General features: G+C 48.7%; 1 protein-coding gene across 1 annotated transcript in view; it reads right to left on the bottom strand.

The window, feature by feature from the left end:
- The window catches only part of BCL2 (BCL2 apoptosis regulator), a 97255-nt gene extending 82387 nt beyond the window's left edge, over nt 1–14868 (bottom strand). Inside the window, exon 1 of the mRNA XM_063326046.1 lies at nt 13904–14868. Coding sequence (XP_063182116.1) covers nt 13904–14488 — 585 coding nt within the window. The 5' untranslated portion in view covers nt 14489–14868. The remainder of the gene's footprint in view (nt 1–13903) is intronic.
- Between the last annotated feature and the right edge of the window lie 1599 nt (nt 14869–16467).

Below are 16467 nucleotides of genomic sequence, written 5' to 3'. Positions count from 1 at the left end.
AGAGCTCAGCTGACCGGAGCCAGAGGCCTACAGCCTGCATAAAGGACAGAGAGGTAGAGCTCAGAAAGTAAAAAGCTATTAAAGTGAAAACCCATGAGGCAGATAACAGCTTGCTGCCAGACTTTTCAAAATTTAAGTGTTGATTGTTCAGAATTTATGTCTAGATTTTTCTTAAGAATGCAATTTCCTGGCACATGGTACAAGTCGCTCTAGACCTGCATGTCAGCACAGCAGGCATCCTGTTGCAAAGGTTATTATGGAACTATTGAATGTTTTCATGCCAAATTTGTCCAAATTAAACCGAGGGGAATGGAAATACTTTCCCTGGATAGGTGGTGGTTGCATTAGGTGGGTTTGTTTATACGGAGAATGAAAGTTACAGCTAAATATAAAAGCAGATATATCATAATATTGTCCGAGAACTTGAATAACATGTCATTCAGCCTGTGTGCTGTGGAAAGAACACGAAGGTCAAGTCTAAAATAAGATCAGTGACTGTTTGACAATAGAAACGTGTAGGAGGTAGAGCAGGAGAATTTTCCACATTTTTTTAAATGACATTCTTCTTTCAAAAAAAATTCTTGCCTACCTTGCTACGGGTCTGATGCAAAACCCTGTTGAACTCTGTGGAAAACATACTGCTGAATTCGGCATGTTTTTGATCAACCCCCTGGCAAACCTGCATTAGTCATTTGTGCCAACTGTTTACTTTTTGCATTCTGCTCAGTTGGGAAAATGAAAGAAGGTTGCTCTGTTGCATTTTTGTTTTTTGAGAGTTTCACTTTCTGCTTCAGCCCTCTCATCCTGCTTCCCTGGAAGTCAGGGACTTCAGCGAGGCTACTGCTGCCTCTTAAAGGTAAGCCCAGCTGGGTTTCGCAGCAGCGGGGAGCTAGCAGAATCCCTGGCACGGTCAGAAAGAAGGGTTAAAAAAAGAAAAAGACCCAAACCACCACTTGAAACACTTTATAAAATACAAAGCGTTCCTTTTGTTCATCCACCAAAACTTGGGGTGAAGATGTGACATCAGGGACTTGCCATTTCCAAAAGCACAGCCAAGGCAGGGATTTCAGCCCCTGCCCCGCGGCAGGGGTAACCGCCCCTCAGCAAGTCTTGTAGGAGGCACAGGGAACTCACAACCGCAGTCTTGACAGAGACATCCAGCCTGCTCTACTTTTACTTCAGTCAGTGATGTCGGAGGTACATTACCCTTTCCTCCCCTATACTCACTTTTAAATATAGTTACAGCCACCTACCTGTCAAAGGTGTTAAAAAAGGAACCTTGCAAACGCTTTAATCCCCCTCCCCAACAACCCCATTGACAAAATCCCATGATTTTGAAGCAAAGGCGGAGACAAAAACTAGTCCAAGTCCAAGGTCTGAAGGCAGTATCCCTCTTTCCTTGAGCCATGGCAGACAGTCCACATAGCTTACAGAGCTAATGCTAATTGCCCTCACATCCCTCCACAGGAGGACTCTCAGGGATTCCAGGAGGTAGGGTCTGGGGCAGAGGAGGGAGATGTGGGGGTAGAGCATCCTCTCCACAGCTCCTGTCCCTACCCTCTGGAGACTCCACACCAAAGCTCAGGGTGGATGAGAGATGCCAGCTTCCCTTTGGCAAGCCCAGCCCCACAGCCACCCTTTTGCTACCGGGCATCCCCCTATTTCAAGAGAGAGCTCACGTCAAAATAAGCCAAAATGAGTGTTCTTATTTCTCAAAGCCCAAAGACGCCTCTCTGGAGCAGCAGGGCAAGGGAGGGGGGGAGGCAGTCTGCAAGGTCTCTGGCCAGGGGAGGACTTGTCTCCTCTAAGGGATCACTGATAAGGTTGCAGGAGAGGTAGGGCAAGGAGACGGTGCCTTGTAGAACACCAACCTTGCTGGGGGGTCAGGAGAGCCCCCAGGCACAGCCTGGCCAGAACCTGCTGTGGGGCAGGGGGGCTGCAGGGACAGGTCCTGCTCAGGTCCACACTTCACAGCCCCTTCCGCCTGACCTCCAAACCTTGGGGCAGACATGACCAAAATTAGCATCACGATGAGGGCTGGCACGCGATGGCTTTGATCCTAACGATCCCACTGGGAATGCAGTATTGTTCTGGCCCTATTAACAATAATTTGCATGTTGTCTAATGGCCCTGGGAGGAAAAAAAATAAAAATAAAAATAAAAAGGGTGGCAGGCCCTGAGGGAGGAGAAGAGGAAATGGGAGTGCTGCCATTTTCTTCTGAGAAATGGCAAAATAAGAAGGCTGACTTTCTTACGGAGCCAGAGGTAAAACTAGTCATTGCAAAATTATTTAATATATAACTAATCGCCCAGCCTTTGTCGCTTCAAGGCAGGGTTTTAAGAACCCAGGCCATTTAGCTACATTTAGCTCTTGTCAAACCAGCCTGGTAGAGACCTTGATCACAGCAAACTTCTTTTAGTGGGGCCTTGAGTGTCTCCCAAAGTGCTGGTGACAGTGGCCTGTCAAGATGAGGAGTTGCTCTCAACAGAAGGATCTGAACTACAGATACCAGGGATGTCTGCACACAGTGTTTCTCCATCATGCTTAAAGCCTTACATATAAAGAACAGTCAGTAACACCAAGTTGCCACAGTTCCAGTCTTTTTTTTTTTGGTTGTTGTTGAGAGGAGTGTCTTTAGGGATCAAAGTGCCCTCAAAACCAAACAAGCTGGCTGTCCATCCCTTCCCAAGGAACAGGTAGTTTATTCTAGCTGTCAGCGACTGCAAACCAAACAGCTCCTCTCCCACTGTCAGTTTTAGCTCTAGGCCAGTTATTAAAATTAAACAGTTTCGTTTGTGAGAATGATGTATTTCTGTCCGCAGGGGGGAAGAGAAGGGAGCAGAGAGGGAAAAAACAGAGCAAGTTTTCTAAAAGGAACCCTAAGCCCATTCACCCAGCCTAACAGCGTGCCAGTGCTGCCTCTTCCTCCAGCCCATTAAACTGCCACAGAAGCCCCAGCCTGCAGGACGTGCTACCATGCCCCACGCGGCCTTCTCACTGGGCTGGGAAAAATAACATAAAATAATTAAAAAAAAAGAAAAGGAAAACAAAATCCAATTGCTTGCAAAATAAATACACTATTCCCTTGGGAAACAACAAGCCTTAACAGATATGGAAAAAGGTACGAAGAGATGCCTTGGCAGGTTTCCCCACCACTTGTGCCACCCAGGCTGGAGAGAGCAGAGGGGGAAGCTCCCTGTCTTGTGGTCCGAAAGCACCAGGGAGGCTCACCAGCTCGCCCTGGGGCTGAGACACAGCCTTACTGGCAGGAGCTGAACAGGACCAATTTCTAGAAAGCCACTGTGGTCCTGGTGGGACTCCACCGCCCCTGGTCCACCCAGGCACTGTCAGAGGGACATTTGTGGTATCCTGGGCCAGGTTGCCCCTACAGCGCGGACACCTAGGGAAGCTGAGGAGCACTCTCCAGGCAAAACCCAAGGCAGCCTAGCTCCATCCACTACAACCACGGCTTTGTATGATGCTTTATAGGTTCCTTTTTGGAGCTGCCCACATGCTCACTGCTATACGAGGCTGGATACCGCCAGTTTTAGCATCCCTACTGGAAAAAAAATAGCTATTGACTCCAACCGGGCAAGGATTTCACACATTCAGTCCAGAGCCAAATACGCGAATTTTCTACTGCAAGAATTTTTTGCAGACAGCCCTGAGCTACTGCAGAAGCCTGAACAGACTCCAGGCCAGCTCGTTTACTTGCAGCCTTGATTGCCACCTGACATTTCAAGCGACTGGTTTTATTTTCTCCCTTGCCTCTCTGCTGCTTAGTTTTTATGCTCCAATTTAATCACTTCCAACAAAAGTTAAGAAATAATTTTAAACCCTCAGTGCTGGACTTCTTTTGAGTATGAGGGCAAAGATTTTTGAGCCATCCAGGTGCGTCCCGCCACCACACTCCATCCCTGCAAGGAGGAAAGCCTTTCCCTCACCCAGGCTTCATGGCAGTGCGGCTATTTATTGCAAATCTGGGCAATGGAGAAAGGAAAAGGTCAAGCTGGAGGCTGAAAATAATAGGGGCATTAGGCCTCCTTCTCGGTTATATTCGGGACCTTTCGCATCCAGCAGCAGACTGGGGATTAGATATTTAGACAGCGTGATTTACTGTGATTTGCCAGATGACTTCAGGAGAGGGGCTTTGGATATGTCTAACTTGAACTAAAATTTGCAGACACTTGGAGCACGATGCAGGGTTTGCTTCTATTATGAACAAGGGAGTTTTTACTTCATTTTTTTTAATGTCATTTTTTACTTGAGCTGTGCGTACATTCTTGAGAAGTTCAACAGATTTTACTAATCTACAAAACTGATCATCTTGTTCTGCTAATGGAAGTGCCAACTCATTTACTACGGTATTTGAATTTGTCTTTGAATTATTTTTAATTCTTTTTTCTTTAGAAAAAAGATTAGAAATAAGGTTCTCTCCTACATTTTAAAATACACGGTCCGAACATGTGATTAGTTTTCCTAAGAAAGGAGTTCTTTCCTTTAGAGACACAGCTGGCAATAGTTATTCCATCGCAAAGACACACTGCAGGACTGTCCCGTACCGCAGAGGGAGGCATTTCACCGGTCTCCCGTCCAAGGACCTATCCTGACTTTCCAGTGACTCACACAAGTCTCTCCAGAGCATGCAACAGGAATTTTGTCTCCTAAGCCTCAGTTCAGCAAGATAGTTAAAACTAACTTCAACCCCATGGTTAAGGCCAAAGGCTTGATTACTGCTCACTTTTTCTTTTTTTTTTTCCCTTATGTTTTAAAAATGCTTTTTCTGACCACTTAATGAAGCTTGTGAAAGGAAGCAAAAGAATTTGTCTGCGTGAAGACATTTCTTACAGGTGCATGTAGTAACAGCTTATTGCTCCTTCCCCTGAAGTGCCACAGACAGCTTTTACATATGGTGGGAATGGGAAAGGAAGGACAATTTTGTTCATGCAACACCTGATGAACTGTGCTGATACAGAAAGGAAAACACTGTCAGTTGCCATTTCTCACACTGCTCACCCTTTTCCTAAATAAAAACTAGAAATCAACACCTGAAACCTATCTTTTTCATCTGTTTCCATCACGAGCATTGCTAAACACATCCAAACACTAGAGCTGGAAGAGTTTAAGCTGAATTTCCATTTAACTAACTTACTTGCTTTCTTTCTTGCTTTCTTTCTTTTTCTCCTACCTCCCCTCTCCACTCAAATCTCACCTCCAGGTAGTTTCACAGTCTGACTCACTTTGCTCTTTCCCAGCCTAGCGAGCTCCAGCAATGACAAGATGCAATGCTACAGATTTGAATTTTACCCTAAGCCCCAAATTATCACAACAGGCATTTTGTTCAATACTGTACCTTGTATGACTTTTTTTTCTAATTATAAAAACATCATCCGCCCAACTCATGATAGAGGCAACAATATGTTTCCCAGAGCTGGTGTGCTGTAGAGCTAGCAAGAATGCCCATTTCATAGCTGGGTTAACCAAAAAAGAGAGATATTAATGATTTGCCCCATATCCTATCGTGTAGTGAGTACTAGAGCCAAGAAGAGGAAGTTAAGTTTTGACTCTCAGTTGCTTTCTCGAATAACTGCGCGACAGCCTCTTTCTATCACCATGTGGGGAAAACAGGGCCTTTCCTTTTTGATTGTACCTGGCCCACGTACGTAAATTACTCACAAACGTAGCCCGAAACCCACCAAGCTGCCTTTTCAGTCAACAAAACGGAATCATCCTTTTTATGCTCTGGTAAAATAAAATAGCAATAAAATGATGTATGCACTGAAGGATGATGACTATTTCTTTTAACTAACTCTAAACGTGGCAATTCATAACAGATCTTCAGCCAGCGCAGGAGTAAATTCGGTGATGTGGGTGCTCTTAGCAACACAAGCAGCCCATTTACAATTACCTTTACTTCTACAAAACGCATGCAGAAGTAAAAAGTTTTCCCTGGCCAGATGAGACCGGCAGTGCATCTATCCCAGTATCCCCAGTCACCGACCAGCACCAGGTGCTCTGGGGGAGAAGCCATGTAACAGACAATTTCAAAATAGCATTCCCCAGAGAAAGGTGTACCCTCAGCACCTGGTGATCTCATTTCAGCAGCTGATGTTAAATTACCCCATTTCATCAAGGTGTATGACTGCCTTTAAAAGCAATTGTATTCAAACGTAAATACGGACATTTTCCCTACCCTTATAAATACCTAAACCTTTCCTGAATGCAACTTAGTACTTCCACTCACAGCTCTCCCATGAAAACAGCTCCCAAATGTTAATCATGCGTTGCAGAAAGGGCTGGTTTTCTCTATTAGTTGAAAACCTCTGGCTTTTCCATTTGATCTTATTTTTCTTGCCACATATACAAAGTAAACATAGTTACAATTGTCCAATTAAGTGCCTCTTCCTCTTCCTACTGAAGTCAATGGCAATACTTTCTAAAATCAGATTTGTTTTCTTATTCATTAACTGTAAAATCCAGAAACCTGCAAGAAACTTTCCAGTGAGGGGGATTTAGCAAAGTCTATCGATATACAATAGTTATGACAGCAAACTAACATTAGGATAAAATAACAGAAAATAAATTCCAGACTTTTAGATGCATTTGGAAAAGTTATCTGGTTTCATGGTCTTTCAGGAGCCAAAAAAAAAAAAAAAGGTGTGGGGGGGAAGCCATCAGATTGTTAATGAGACTGAAAGCCAGAGTAAAATAAAAATCCCTCAAATCTGTCATTGGCATTTGTGTTTGCCAGGAAGGCCTGGATGTTATCCTGCCGGGGAAGAGAAGATTTATGCCACCGCATACCTTCATCCATCCTATTATTACATATGAAATGGAAAATAAAACAGGCCGGCACTGCCCTCAGAAATAATCAGTATTTTGCTGCCACCGAGTAACAAATGTTATTATTATTACTACATCAGCAGGTACGGGAGCAGCCACGAGGTGCTCTTAAATAAATAATTTATAAAAAAAAACAACCAACCAAACCAAACAGGGCTGGGCTCCACCCTCCCAAGGGCGTGCAGGAAAATCAGACAGGGCGGGGAGGGAGCCGGGAAGGGCTGGGCCCGGCACACGCCGTGGCTGATGGCCGGGTGGCAGCACCCAGGACCGTGTCCGATGCCCAATGCCCGGCACCAGGATTTCATCCCGCTGGAAGGGAGGGTGAGAAAGGCCTGCAGAAAGCCCAGGACCACCGGCCCTCCATCAATGCCCAACACAAGCTGTGTTGTCTGCTGTGGGAGCGGGAAGCGAGCCCGGCCAGCTCAGACACACCCCCCGCCGTAACCCCCATCTCCGAAAGGGATGGAAATGCAATAACTAAAAATAAAAACAAAAATTCACTTTGCCACAGTAAGGGTTGTTATTTAATCAGACCTATCACGCTGTTTTCTAGCTACAGCTGCTCGACTGCCAAGGCCGCTGACCCAGTTTGTGGCTGCCCGGCCAGCAGCGAGCCCCGGGCTAGGACTGCGGTGCTACCACAGCGGGGGGTGGCTCGGCCAGGTGGCCGCGGAGCGAGAGGGAACGCCCGGACACAGCAAGATGGGAGAGCCACTGCCTCAGCCGGTCCTGCCCCAGGCCTGGCATCCCTCGGTGGGGATGGCAGAGCCCGAGGCCGGTTCGCTATTAGCACGCCAGGCACAAACCATCACACGAGACTAAAACCACCGCAGAGGTTTCGGTGCGACGCCCTAGCGTTGCTCCCGTTTCTACGTCCATCTCCTTCCACCATCCCGGGTCCAACCCATCAAAAGATGACCCCTCTTGTCAAGGACGCCTGTATCAGGCACAAGGGCTTCATGTTTGCCAGCAATGCAGTACAAAGTTCCCGTGCTGCCGTAGGAAGCCCGGGCCCTGGTATCTGTCCGCTGAGAAAACGCTTCTGCTCCACATGCAATTATTTCACACATCGTTGCATAGGTCTTGTGATTCTCTCGCCAGAGCCCTGCTTTGCCATGGGAGAAACGCTCGTGCCTCGGCAGAAAAATTCAACTGGATTTTCTTCGTGGATTACCGACCCTGAATTTTAAGCTACATAGTCGAAAAACTAAGCTACTTACTGCTCAGCAGCTCAAGAGAGGCCTGTGCTAACGCAGGCACAGAACTGACTTCTTTCTCAATATTGAAAGTAAAGTAAAACTTTTTAATAGGATTGCTGTTTGAACTTTACGGCTCTTTGCAAGATGAAGGCAAATGACATCATCTCCATACCCGAGACCCCTGGTTCTGAAATTTTAAAGGTCACGGTCAATACATATATATTAAAAAAAAAAGAAAAGACGAGACTTCTGAGAAAATACCCAACCTAATGTTGTTGCAAGTTATGGAGAAAGCTATTATAAATGAAAGGGACCAGAGAACCACAATCATTTTCTCTTTCTGCCCCAGCTCTTCTACTCCTTGCTTCGGTACAGATCCTCCGCAGAATGAATTTCTCGCTCTTCAGCAACAGCAAAAAGAAAAATATTTTGATAATATTTTGAGAATTCGATTATAAACCCACAAAGCCACAAAAACTGGCAAAGGACCTAGAAGGTGTAGCACTTGAAACTGCCAATTCATTTATTTAACTGAGTGGATTTCAGATAGTTTCCTTTCACCAGTCAAACAGTGACTTGGGGTTAGCCCCACTGGGGATTGAGTCGTTACAAGGCCGCATGTCGCTGGCAAAAAAAAAACCAAAAAAAACAACTCAAAGCGCTTCTGCTCCAGCATGGGGCATCTGGCTCCCAGCGAGGTATTGTCCAGCAGCAGATGAGTGAGAAGGACTTCGCTCGGGACTCGCAAGAGAAGCAGCATGCTGCAGAGGTGGCTGCCTGGGAGAGCAGCTCCAGAGCCCGAAAGGGATGAGATTTCAGTCGGTGCCCCCATGCGCGAGGACATGAAAGGCCCCTGCGTCACACCAATATCCATGACCCGTAGCACTGTCCCGCAGGCAGATGTATCTGCCGTACCTTTCCTTCGTGAGAGGGGCTATGGACCATTGCAGAGCACAGCGACTCTCCACGTTTCCTTTCCAAGGCGTGCCACCAAGCAAAGAAAATTAATTATTTACTATGCAAAAAGAAAAAAAAAAAAGAAAAAAGAGGAAGTTCAGTGATTAGGGCAGTCAACCCAGGAGAAGGGAGACCTGGGGTACAGCTGCTGGCCCAAGAAGCATTTATACATTGGGCTGCAGCCACCTGAGAAAACACATCAGACAGCGGGAACTAGACACCTGGTTCTTCCTCCTCCACCAAATGAAATCTCATCCCTGCAGAAGGAGGAGGAGCCCTGCTGCCAAAGGGGAGGACACCTTGGCAAAACCAGCAGCCATCCGGCAGGTGAAGCCTCCTGAGACATTGGAGATGCGGGCGTATACCCCACTGCCAGGCAAACCTCCTGTTACCTTGAGAGAGGCATTAACCAAGGAGCTGCTAGGAAAAGCGGGGGCTTCTCCCTGGCTGCGTTTGCACATGAGAATGGCACGTGAATGACAGCAGCCTGCCGGCTTTGGGAAACAGGTTCTTGGGAACGGTGTCCCCCACAGCGTGCTGAGCAGCTCTCCTCTCTCAAGGCAAGAGCAGCTCCTGGCTGGCTTGGAAAAGGAACAGTGAGAAGCCAGGGACTTCTGCCACCACTCTGGCCAGGCAGGCACTGAGGGGATGCAGGCGCTTATGATCCACCTAAGGTCCACTTCAGACATCTAAATTCTTCCTCGTACCTGGCCTTCACCCTCAAACAGAATAAAGAACCACAGTAAAGGAACAGAATTGGATGCAAACACACAACCATCACATTCCTGGTTCAAATGTAAATATTGTCATTTAAAATGATGCTTTCTTGGCTGAATTTTCAACACGATGCTGATTCTCTCACTTGGGCTTCTTTATGTTCTTTACATCAAAAATATACTTGTCTACACATCTACGACGGTGCCTGTGTCAAGAAAAGCTCTTGTTTTTTCTTGAACCCCTCCAGGAGGAAGCCGTATGTTGGACTAGAAGTGCCCAGAGCTGAGCAGGGCTCCCATCTACGTTAGGTTGTGTGCCCAAAGAGGGAACCCATCACTGCAGGACAAATACAGTTATTTCCCTGCACCGGCTGCATCACTTCAATGTTCCCAACATCAACATCAAAAGTCGCCAAGTGCGACAGCCCGCTGCCAAGCCAGGCCTTCTGCAGCTCAAACACTACGCTCTAAAAAGCAAAATGAAGCCATTAAGTTGTCAATCAAAAAGCATACATTATACCAAGCACCACGAAACTGCAGAGATGAGCTGGTACTCCTCTTATTTCTTTTCGAACACAATTAAGATGTTATCAGGCCAAAGTACAATATTGCGGTATCCTGGTCTACGTGAAAATCTTTGAAAGCTGCATTTATTTGCCACCAGAACCACAAGCTAATAATACAGCCTCCATGCAGCCAGTCCCCATCTGTTGCTTTTTCTAAGTTTTGAACAAACCCATGACACTGTGTATTGTAAGGAGATTAACAATCCCCAGACGCCATTAACAGCGATGCCTAGTGCCTAAAATTTATACTCCACCAACTATATCCCCTTCCAGCCTGCCTTTTGATATAGAATCGTAGAATGGTTTAGGTTGAAAGGGACCTTAAAGATCACCTAGTTCCAACCCCCCTGCCATGGGCAGGGACACCTCCTACTAGACCAGGTTGCTCAAAGCCCCATCCAGCCTGGCCTTGAACACTTCCAGGGATGGGGTATCTACTTCTTTCCTTCTTCGTTTTCCTTGCAATATGAAGAATTAATGTCCTGAAAATACATCGTCAACTTACAGAACCGATTCAAAAGAAACAGATGAATAAGAAAGACATTTCAACCAAACTTCAGACCTGAGTGTGAGACATCAGCCCATACAACAGACTCAAAGCACGCACTGTCAGACTTACTCACCGTGTAACGTATGCACCTGACTAACTCCAGTGCTCTTCTTCTCTACTACTACGCAGCCCCTAATAAACTCAGTGCTCCGCTACACACCGGGGAGCCACAACGTAAAGGAGGAGAAGGCTACAACAGCCGGCGCTCCCACTTGTTGCAGGACCCTGCATGACCGGGAGATCTCGCACGCAGCTGCGCTGAGGTCCCACAAAGTGCCACCACCTACAAGGTGATCCGCTACTTTGGAAGAGCCACTTAGGACGCTTTAACAAGGTTGGTACCTGGGGCTCGGTGTAAGTGTCATGCTGAAGACCGAGTGCATATATTAATGTGTGCTTTCCCACTGACAGATCCTGAAAGCTAGAATAAGAAGAAAAAAAGAAAAAAAGAAAAATCTACTGCCCCATCCCGTCCTTGATTTCTTCTGTCTGAAGACAAGATCCTAAAAGCTGTGTTTGCAGCTTCATGTTAGTCTTTTGCTCTTTGTAACCAGCTAGAAGGTTTTGCCTGTGTTTAAAAATCCCGTGGCTCGAAAGTACCAGCCACCTACCAGACAGACAGGCGAAAGCCAGCCTGGGGTTATATTTTGCACATCATCTTCCATGTGTACATTACAAATAACACAAGGCAGTAAAAGGCATCACATGCATCCAAACTCTGGAGCTTTTGTTTATAGGAAACCTCAATGAACAACTAAATGGCTATCAATGAGAAGCATCTTTTCCTTTTCAAGGCAGTCAGTGTTTATAGTCCGAGTGTCTCGTATTTCTAATCGTTGAGAAACAGCTCCAGCGTTCGCCTCATCTGGCCAATCACGCCTGGTAACACCTGTCTTTTCACGTTCTCACTTTTATTCATTATTTATGTTTCTCTTTACACAATACACCCGCAGGACAATACATCTCCAGCATGCTCACGGATTTGATCCAAAGCTCACTGGAGTCAACAGAATGACTTCACTGGCTCTGGAGCGCACCGAGGGCCCCAGCTCCGCAAACGGGCTTCCAGCCTGAGGAGAGACTTACGCACAAGTTAGGCATCCCAGTCCAGAAGTGCAATCGCAAAATCCCTAACCCTTTAGCTGCTCATCTTTTAACCAGGCAAGGTCTCCAAAAGCCTGAACTGTTTGAAGATTATTTTTTTTTCCCCCAAGTTATTCATTTCATTATAAAAAACATCCTTCCGACAAACTTTCTGTAGTGATCCATGAAACAGGGGAGCAGGGGAGAGGTCGCCCTCTCCCAAGTGTAGTCCCAACCACTCAGCACTGGAGTAATTTTTTATGTGTGTGTGTGTGTGTGTGTGTGTAGATGTACGTGTGTGTCTGTATGTGCATGCATATTTGCATATACATATGTGTATATATGTACACACACACATGAGCACACACATTTTTTGCTCCCCCTTCTGGCCCCACGCATCTTGAATTTTTTTTCTTCTTGGTGGAAGCAGGGGAGAGCAGGAGAAGGATCCTGCCTCCAGCATGACCTGTAGCCAGGGATCTGCAGCACTCCTCTGGGAGGCGCGCAGTGTGGATTCCAGCTGAGAAAAGGGCCCCAAAGCCTTACTCCCTCCTTTACGGCAGCTCGTAGATGTCCTCTGCATCCCTGGACACGTATACCCTTTAGCCAGGCGGGTTCAGCAGCAGGAAGGCAGCATCTCATTTTTTAATAGAGATGGTCAATGTGGGTGGCACGTTACTGACCCTAACGGAGACTTAGCAAGAGACCCAATGCTGAGAATTCCATGCAATAATGCTTCACAAACACCAGGCTTGCAAACCACGCTAACCGGGAAACGTATACCGTATTTTACATTCCTTTACACGCGCCTCTTAAAGGTGTGCTGTGTAATTGAGCCAGCTCTCTGCATTTCACAGGGCACCGGACCCGAAATTGCCAGTCTCCTACCTAACTGACCTCCATTTCTAGGTGACTTATGCCAGCTCTCGGCCCATACGTAAAGTTTCTTCTTCAGTCTAACTTTTGCCATTTCTGCCTCCAACACATTAATACCATAAGCTTTACACATACAATGGGTTTGGTCTGTGGGAGAGCGGCTGGGACCACATTTTGTTACAGTATATCAATTAATACAGGAAAAAAAAGGAAAGAAATACCCTTCCAATTTCCGTGTGGTTATTTATTTTGGAAGGAGAGAGGGAGAAAAAGGAAAGGCTTTTAACTGACTACCAGAGTAGAAGCTGTCCATTTTCCACAAGTGGAAATTGTCCCTTTCTGGATGATGCTGAAGCCAGCCCCGGCTAGAGGTGATCTCCTACCCTGCAAACACAGCCACCCATCGGATCACAACAAATACTCCTTTTCCAGAACAATCCCACCGACACAGCTCCTGGCACCTTTGTTTCATCTCAAGACAAAGGCAGATTTTTCACACTAGGCATATCCGATACCGTAAAAACCCCGTTGCCGCCGCAGCTGTCGACGCCGGCGCTGACGGCCACCTGCCCTCCTGCAGCGCCGGCATCCCGTGTGTTCGTCGTGCGCCTGCCCGGCGCATCACCCGCAATGGGCAGGGACGCCTGCACGCACGCACGCAGACACATGTGGTCCCTGCTTGCCCTACCACTTCCCACGCCTGGGACCTGCCCCCGGCAGCCGGACAGGAGCCTCTGCTGCCCCTTCCAACCCCACTGCGGGACCCTGCCCTGGCCAGGGCTGGTGCCACCAGCAGGCGATAGTGGCCGGACGGGGGTAGGAGAGCGGAGCCACCCAACGAAGGAGGTGCCTCGCTTATCCTTTTTGCTCCCGAGTTCTAGCGGCTCCCCCCATCCCAAACCGCTCCACTGCAACCCCATGACGAGGTGAAACCTGACAGCCAGCAAAAGGCCCACGCCGTTTCGGCACATGCCAGTGCAGACATGCCCCCCAAACAAACTTTTTGCTCCCCTCAACGTGAGTGCAACCCCCCCAGGCGCTGCCCACCCTGCAGCCCCACCGGTGGCGGGCCAGGGCCAGGAGAGGGAACGAGCAATCGGGGGACGTACCCAGCCTCCATTGTCCTGGATCCAGTTGTGCAGGTGCCGGTTCAGGTACTCGGTCATCCAGGTGGCGATGCTGTCCACGAGGGGAGACATCTCCCGGTTGACGCTCTCCACGCACATCACGCCGCCGAACTCGAAGAAGGCCACGATCCTGCCCCAGTTAACCCCGTCTCGGAAGAGCTCCTCCACCACCGCCACGAAGCGGCCCCTGGCCGTGAAAGGGGTCAGGTGCAGCTGGCCGGACATTTGGGCAAAGTCCCTCTGGTAGCGGCGGGAGAACTCATCCCCGGCCTGGCGCAGGGCGAGGTGGACCACCTGGGGCGCGGGGCGCAGCCCCTCGGCCGGGGGTGCGTGGCTAGCAGCAGCCGAGCCGGGGGGCTCGGGGTGCGGAGACACCAGCCCAGTGTGATCAGAGGAAGTCCCAGCAGCAGCAGCAGCAGCAGCAGGAGGAGGAGGAGAGAGACCCGGAGGCAGGGGTGCCCTGTCCTCGCCGGCAGCCCAGTCGTATCCCCTCTGCGAGAGTTTATAGTGGATGTACTTCAGCACTATCTCCCGGTTATCGTAGCCTCTTCTCCCCGGATGAGCCATAATTCCCAAGAGGAAGCAGCAAGAGGAAGGGAGAGAGGAAGAAGAGGAGCAGGATGAACCCAAAAAAGTAAAGCAGCCAATAATAATAAAATTAATAACACCAAAAATTATAATCCAGTTACTGTATCGGGCACGGTTTCATTCATGGTGGTGTGGGGGAGTTCTCAGGGTCTCGGAGGTACTTTTGTCTTCTCAGTGTTTCCTCCTCGGTTTGAGATGCACGGTATAAATAGGGATTAAATTGCTGTAAATACTTTACTTCCAGGAGCACATTTATTACTTATTATAAATTTACTTTAGGACCATTTCCTCCTCGGTGTTGAAACACATCTTAAAAAATATTATACCGATTCAAAATCAGGTGCATTTTCCCCTAGGTGCTGCACTACCATGGACGCGAAGGAGCGGATGAACACACACCGTAAAAACTGCAATTCAATACGATTTGCTAAACAGCCTTGGATGAACGTTAATCCAACGCACTTTAAGCTAGAAACCTCAACACTGTTTTTTTTTTTTTTTTGTTAAGTTACACAAACTAAATTTCCTCTGTAAAGTACTTACTTGGACTATAAATATGTTCCTCTGTCAAGTTTCCTCTAAAAAAAAAAATAGCAACAACAAAACCCAAACATCACAAGTCTTCAGAAACGTCAAGTTCTGTCCGCTTTGATGCTTCAAGTCACCAAGGGGATGGGAAAGGGACAAAAAAAAATTATATATATCTCTCTACGATTTCAAATGTTTTTTCCCCGACTCCTGTTTAACAGGCATCTCCAAAGATGTGTCAAAGCTCAGAAAATCCCGCCTCGCAGCCCGGGAAGGCGAACAACCCCAAAGAGACGGAAAATCCTGGAGACCAGATGAACCACATTTGAATCCAAGCCTCTCGCAGAAGTGCTCCGTTTTTCCCTCCAGTGCAACGTACAGACCATATGCATTTACGTAGTTTCATTCAGACACCGATCGCAGGAGCCCGGTGCTTCCACACACACGCACGCACACATCAAAAAAAAAAAAAAAAAAAAATTAAAAAAATTTAAAAATAAAAAATATATACGTATTTCGGTAATTAATTCTTTTTCAAGAGGACGAGCGTAAAAGCAGGAATAAAAAAATAAAAATGTAAAGAAGGAAAATTGCTTTTGACTCTGGCCCGGGGGAGAAATGCCATTTCCCCCGAGCAGCTTTTGTATCGAGAGGAGGAAGAGCCCCCGGCCGGCGCTGCCGCCCAGGAGGGGCGCGGACGGGGGCGTGTGTGTGCGGGGTGACTGGTGCCGGTGGGGACCGCGGCCGCCGCGGCGCCGCTGCCCGCCCGCCCGCCCGGGCCCGCCCGCCCGCGCAGCCCCGCGCACCCCCGCCGGCTCCGGCCGGCTCCTCCGGGCGCTCCGCGCTGCTGCTGCCCGCGGCGGCGGCGGCTCCGGGCGGCGGCTCCGAGCGGCGGCGGCGGGCGCGGGCGGGGAGCTCTCCCGGCGGCGGCGGCGGGGGGGAGCGGAGCGGAGCGGAGCGGCGGGGGCGGGGAGAGGCGGGGAGGAGCGGAGCCCGAAGGCGGGGGAGGCTCCGGCCCCGGCGCGGCGCGGCGCAGCGCAGCCGGGCGCGGTGGTTTCCTAAAGCTCCGCCTCACGCTTCATTCAAGAAAAGGGGGAAACGGGGAGGGAGGGGGTGGTAAAAAAAAAAAAAAAAAAAAAAAATTTCAAAATCACAACATTTTTTAAAATTACAAAAAAATGAAAAAAAATGTGTTGTTTTTTTTTTAAATAAAGAATGCGGCGGCGGGGGGGAGGCGAGCAGCCCCGCGCAGCCCGGGCCCGCCCTCCATCGCGGCGCGGGCCTGGGGCCGGCGGCGGGGCGGCGGCGGCGGGGCGGAGCGCGGAGGGGCGGCACTCGGGTGGTGCTGCCGGGCCCCGCCACCGCCCCCCGCCCGCCCTCCCTCCGCCCCCGCCCCCGCCACCGCCTCCGCCCGCCCGGAGGAAGCGGGC

This window comes from Chroicocephalus ridibundus, chromosome 2 (genome assembly GCF_963924245.1).
Source record: "Chroicocephalus ridibundus chromosome 2, bChrRid1.1, whole genome shotgun sequence".
Lineage (NCBI taxonomy): Eukaryota > Metazoa > Chordata > Aves > Charadriiformes > Laridae > Chroicocephalus > Chroicocephalus ridibundus.
Note: the sequence above shows the minus strand (reverse complement) of the source record. Positions and strands in the feature narration are given on the sequence as shown.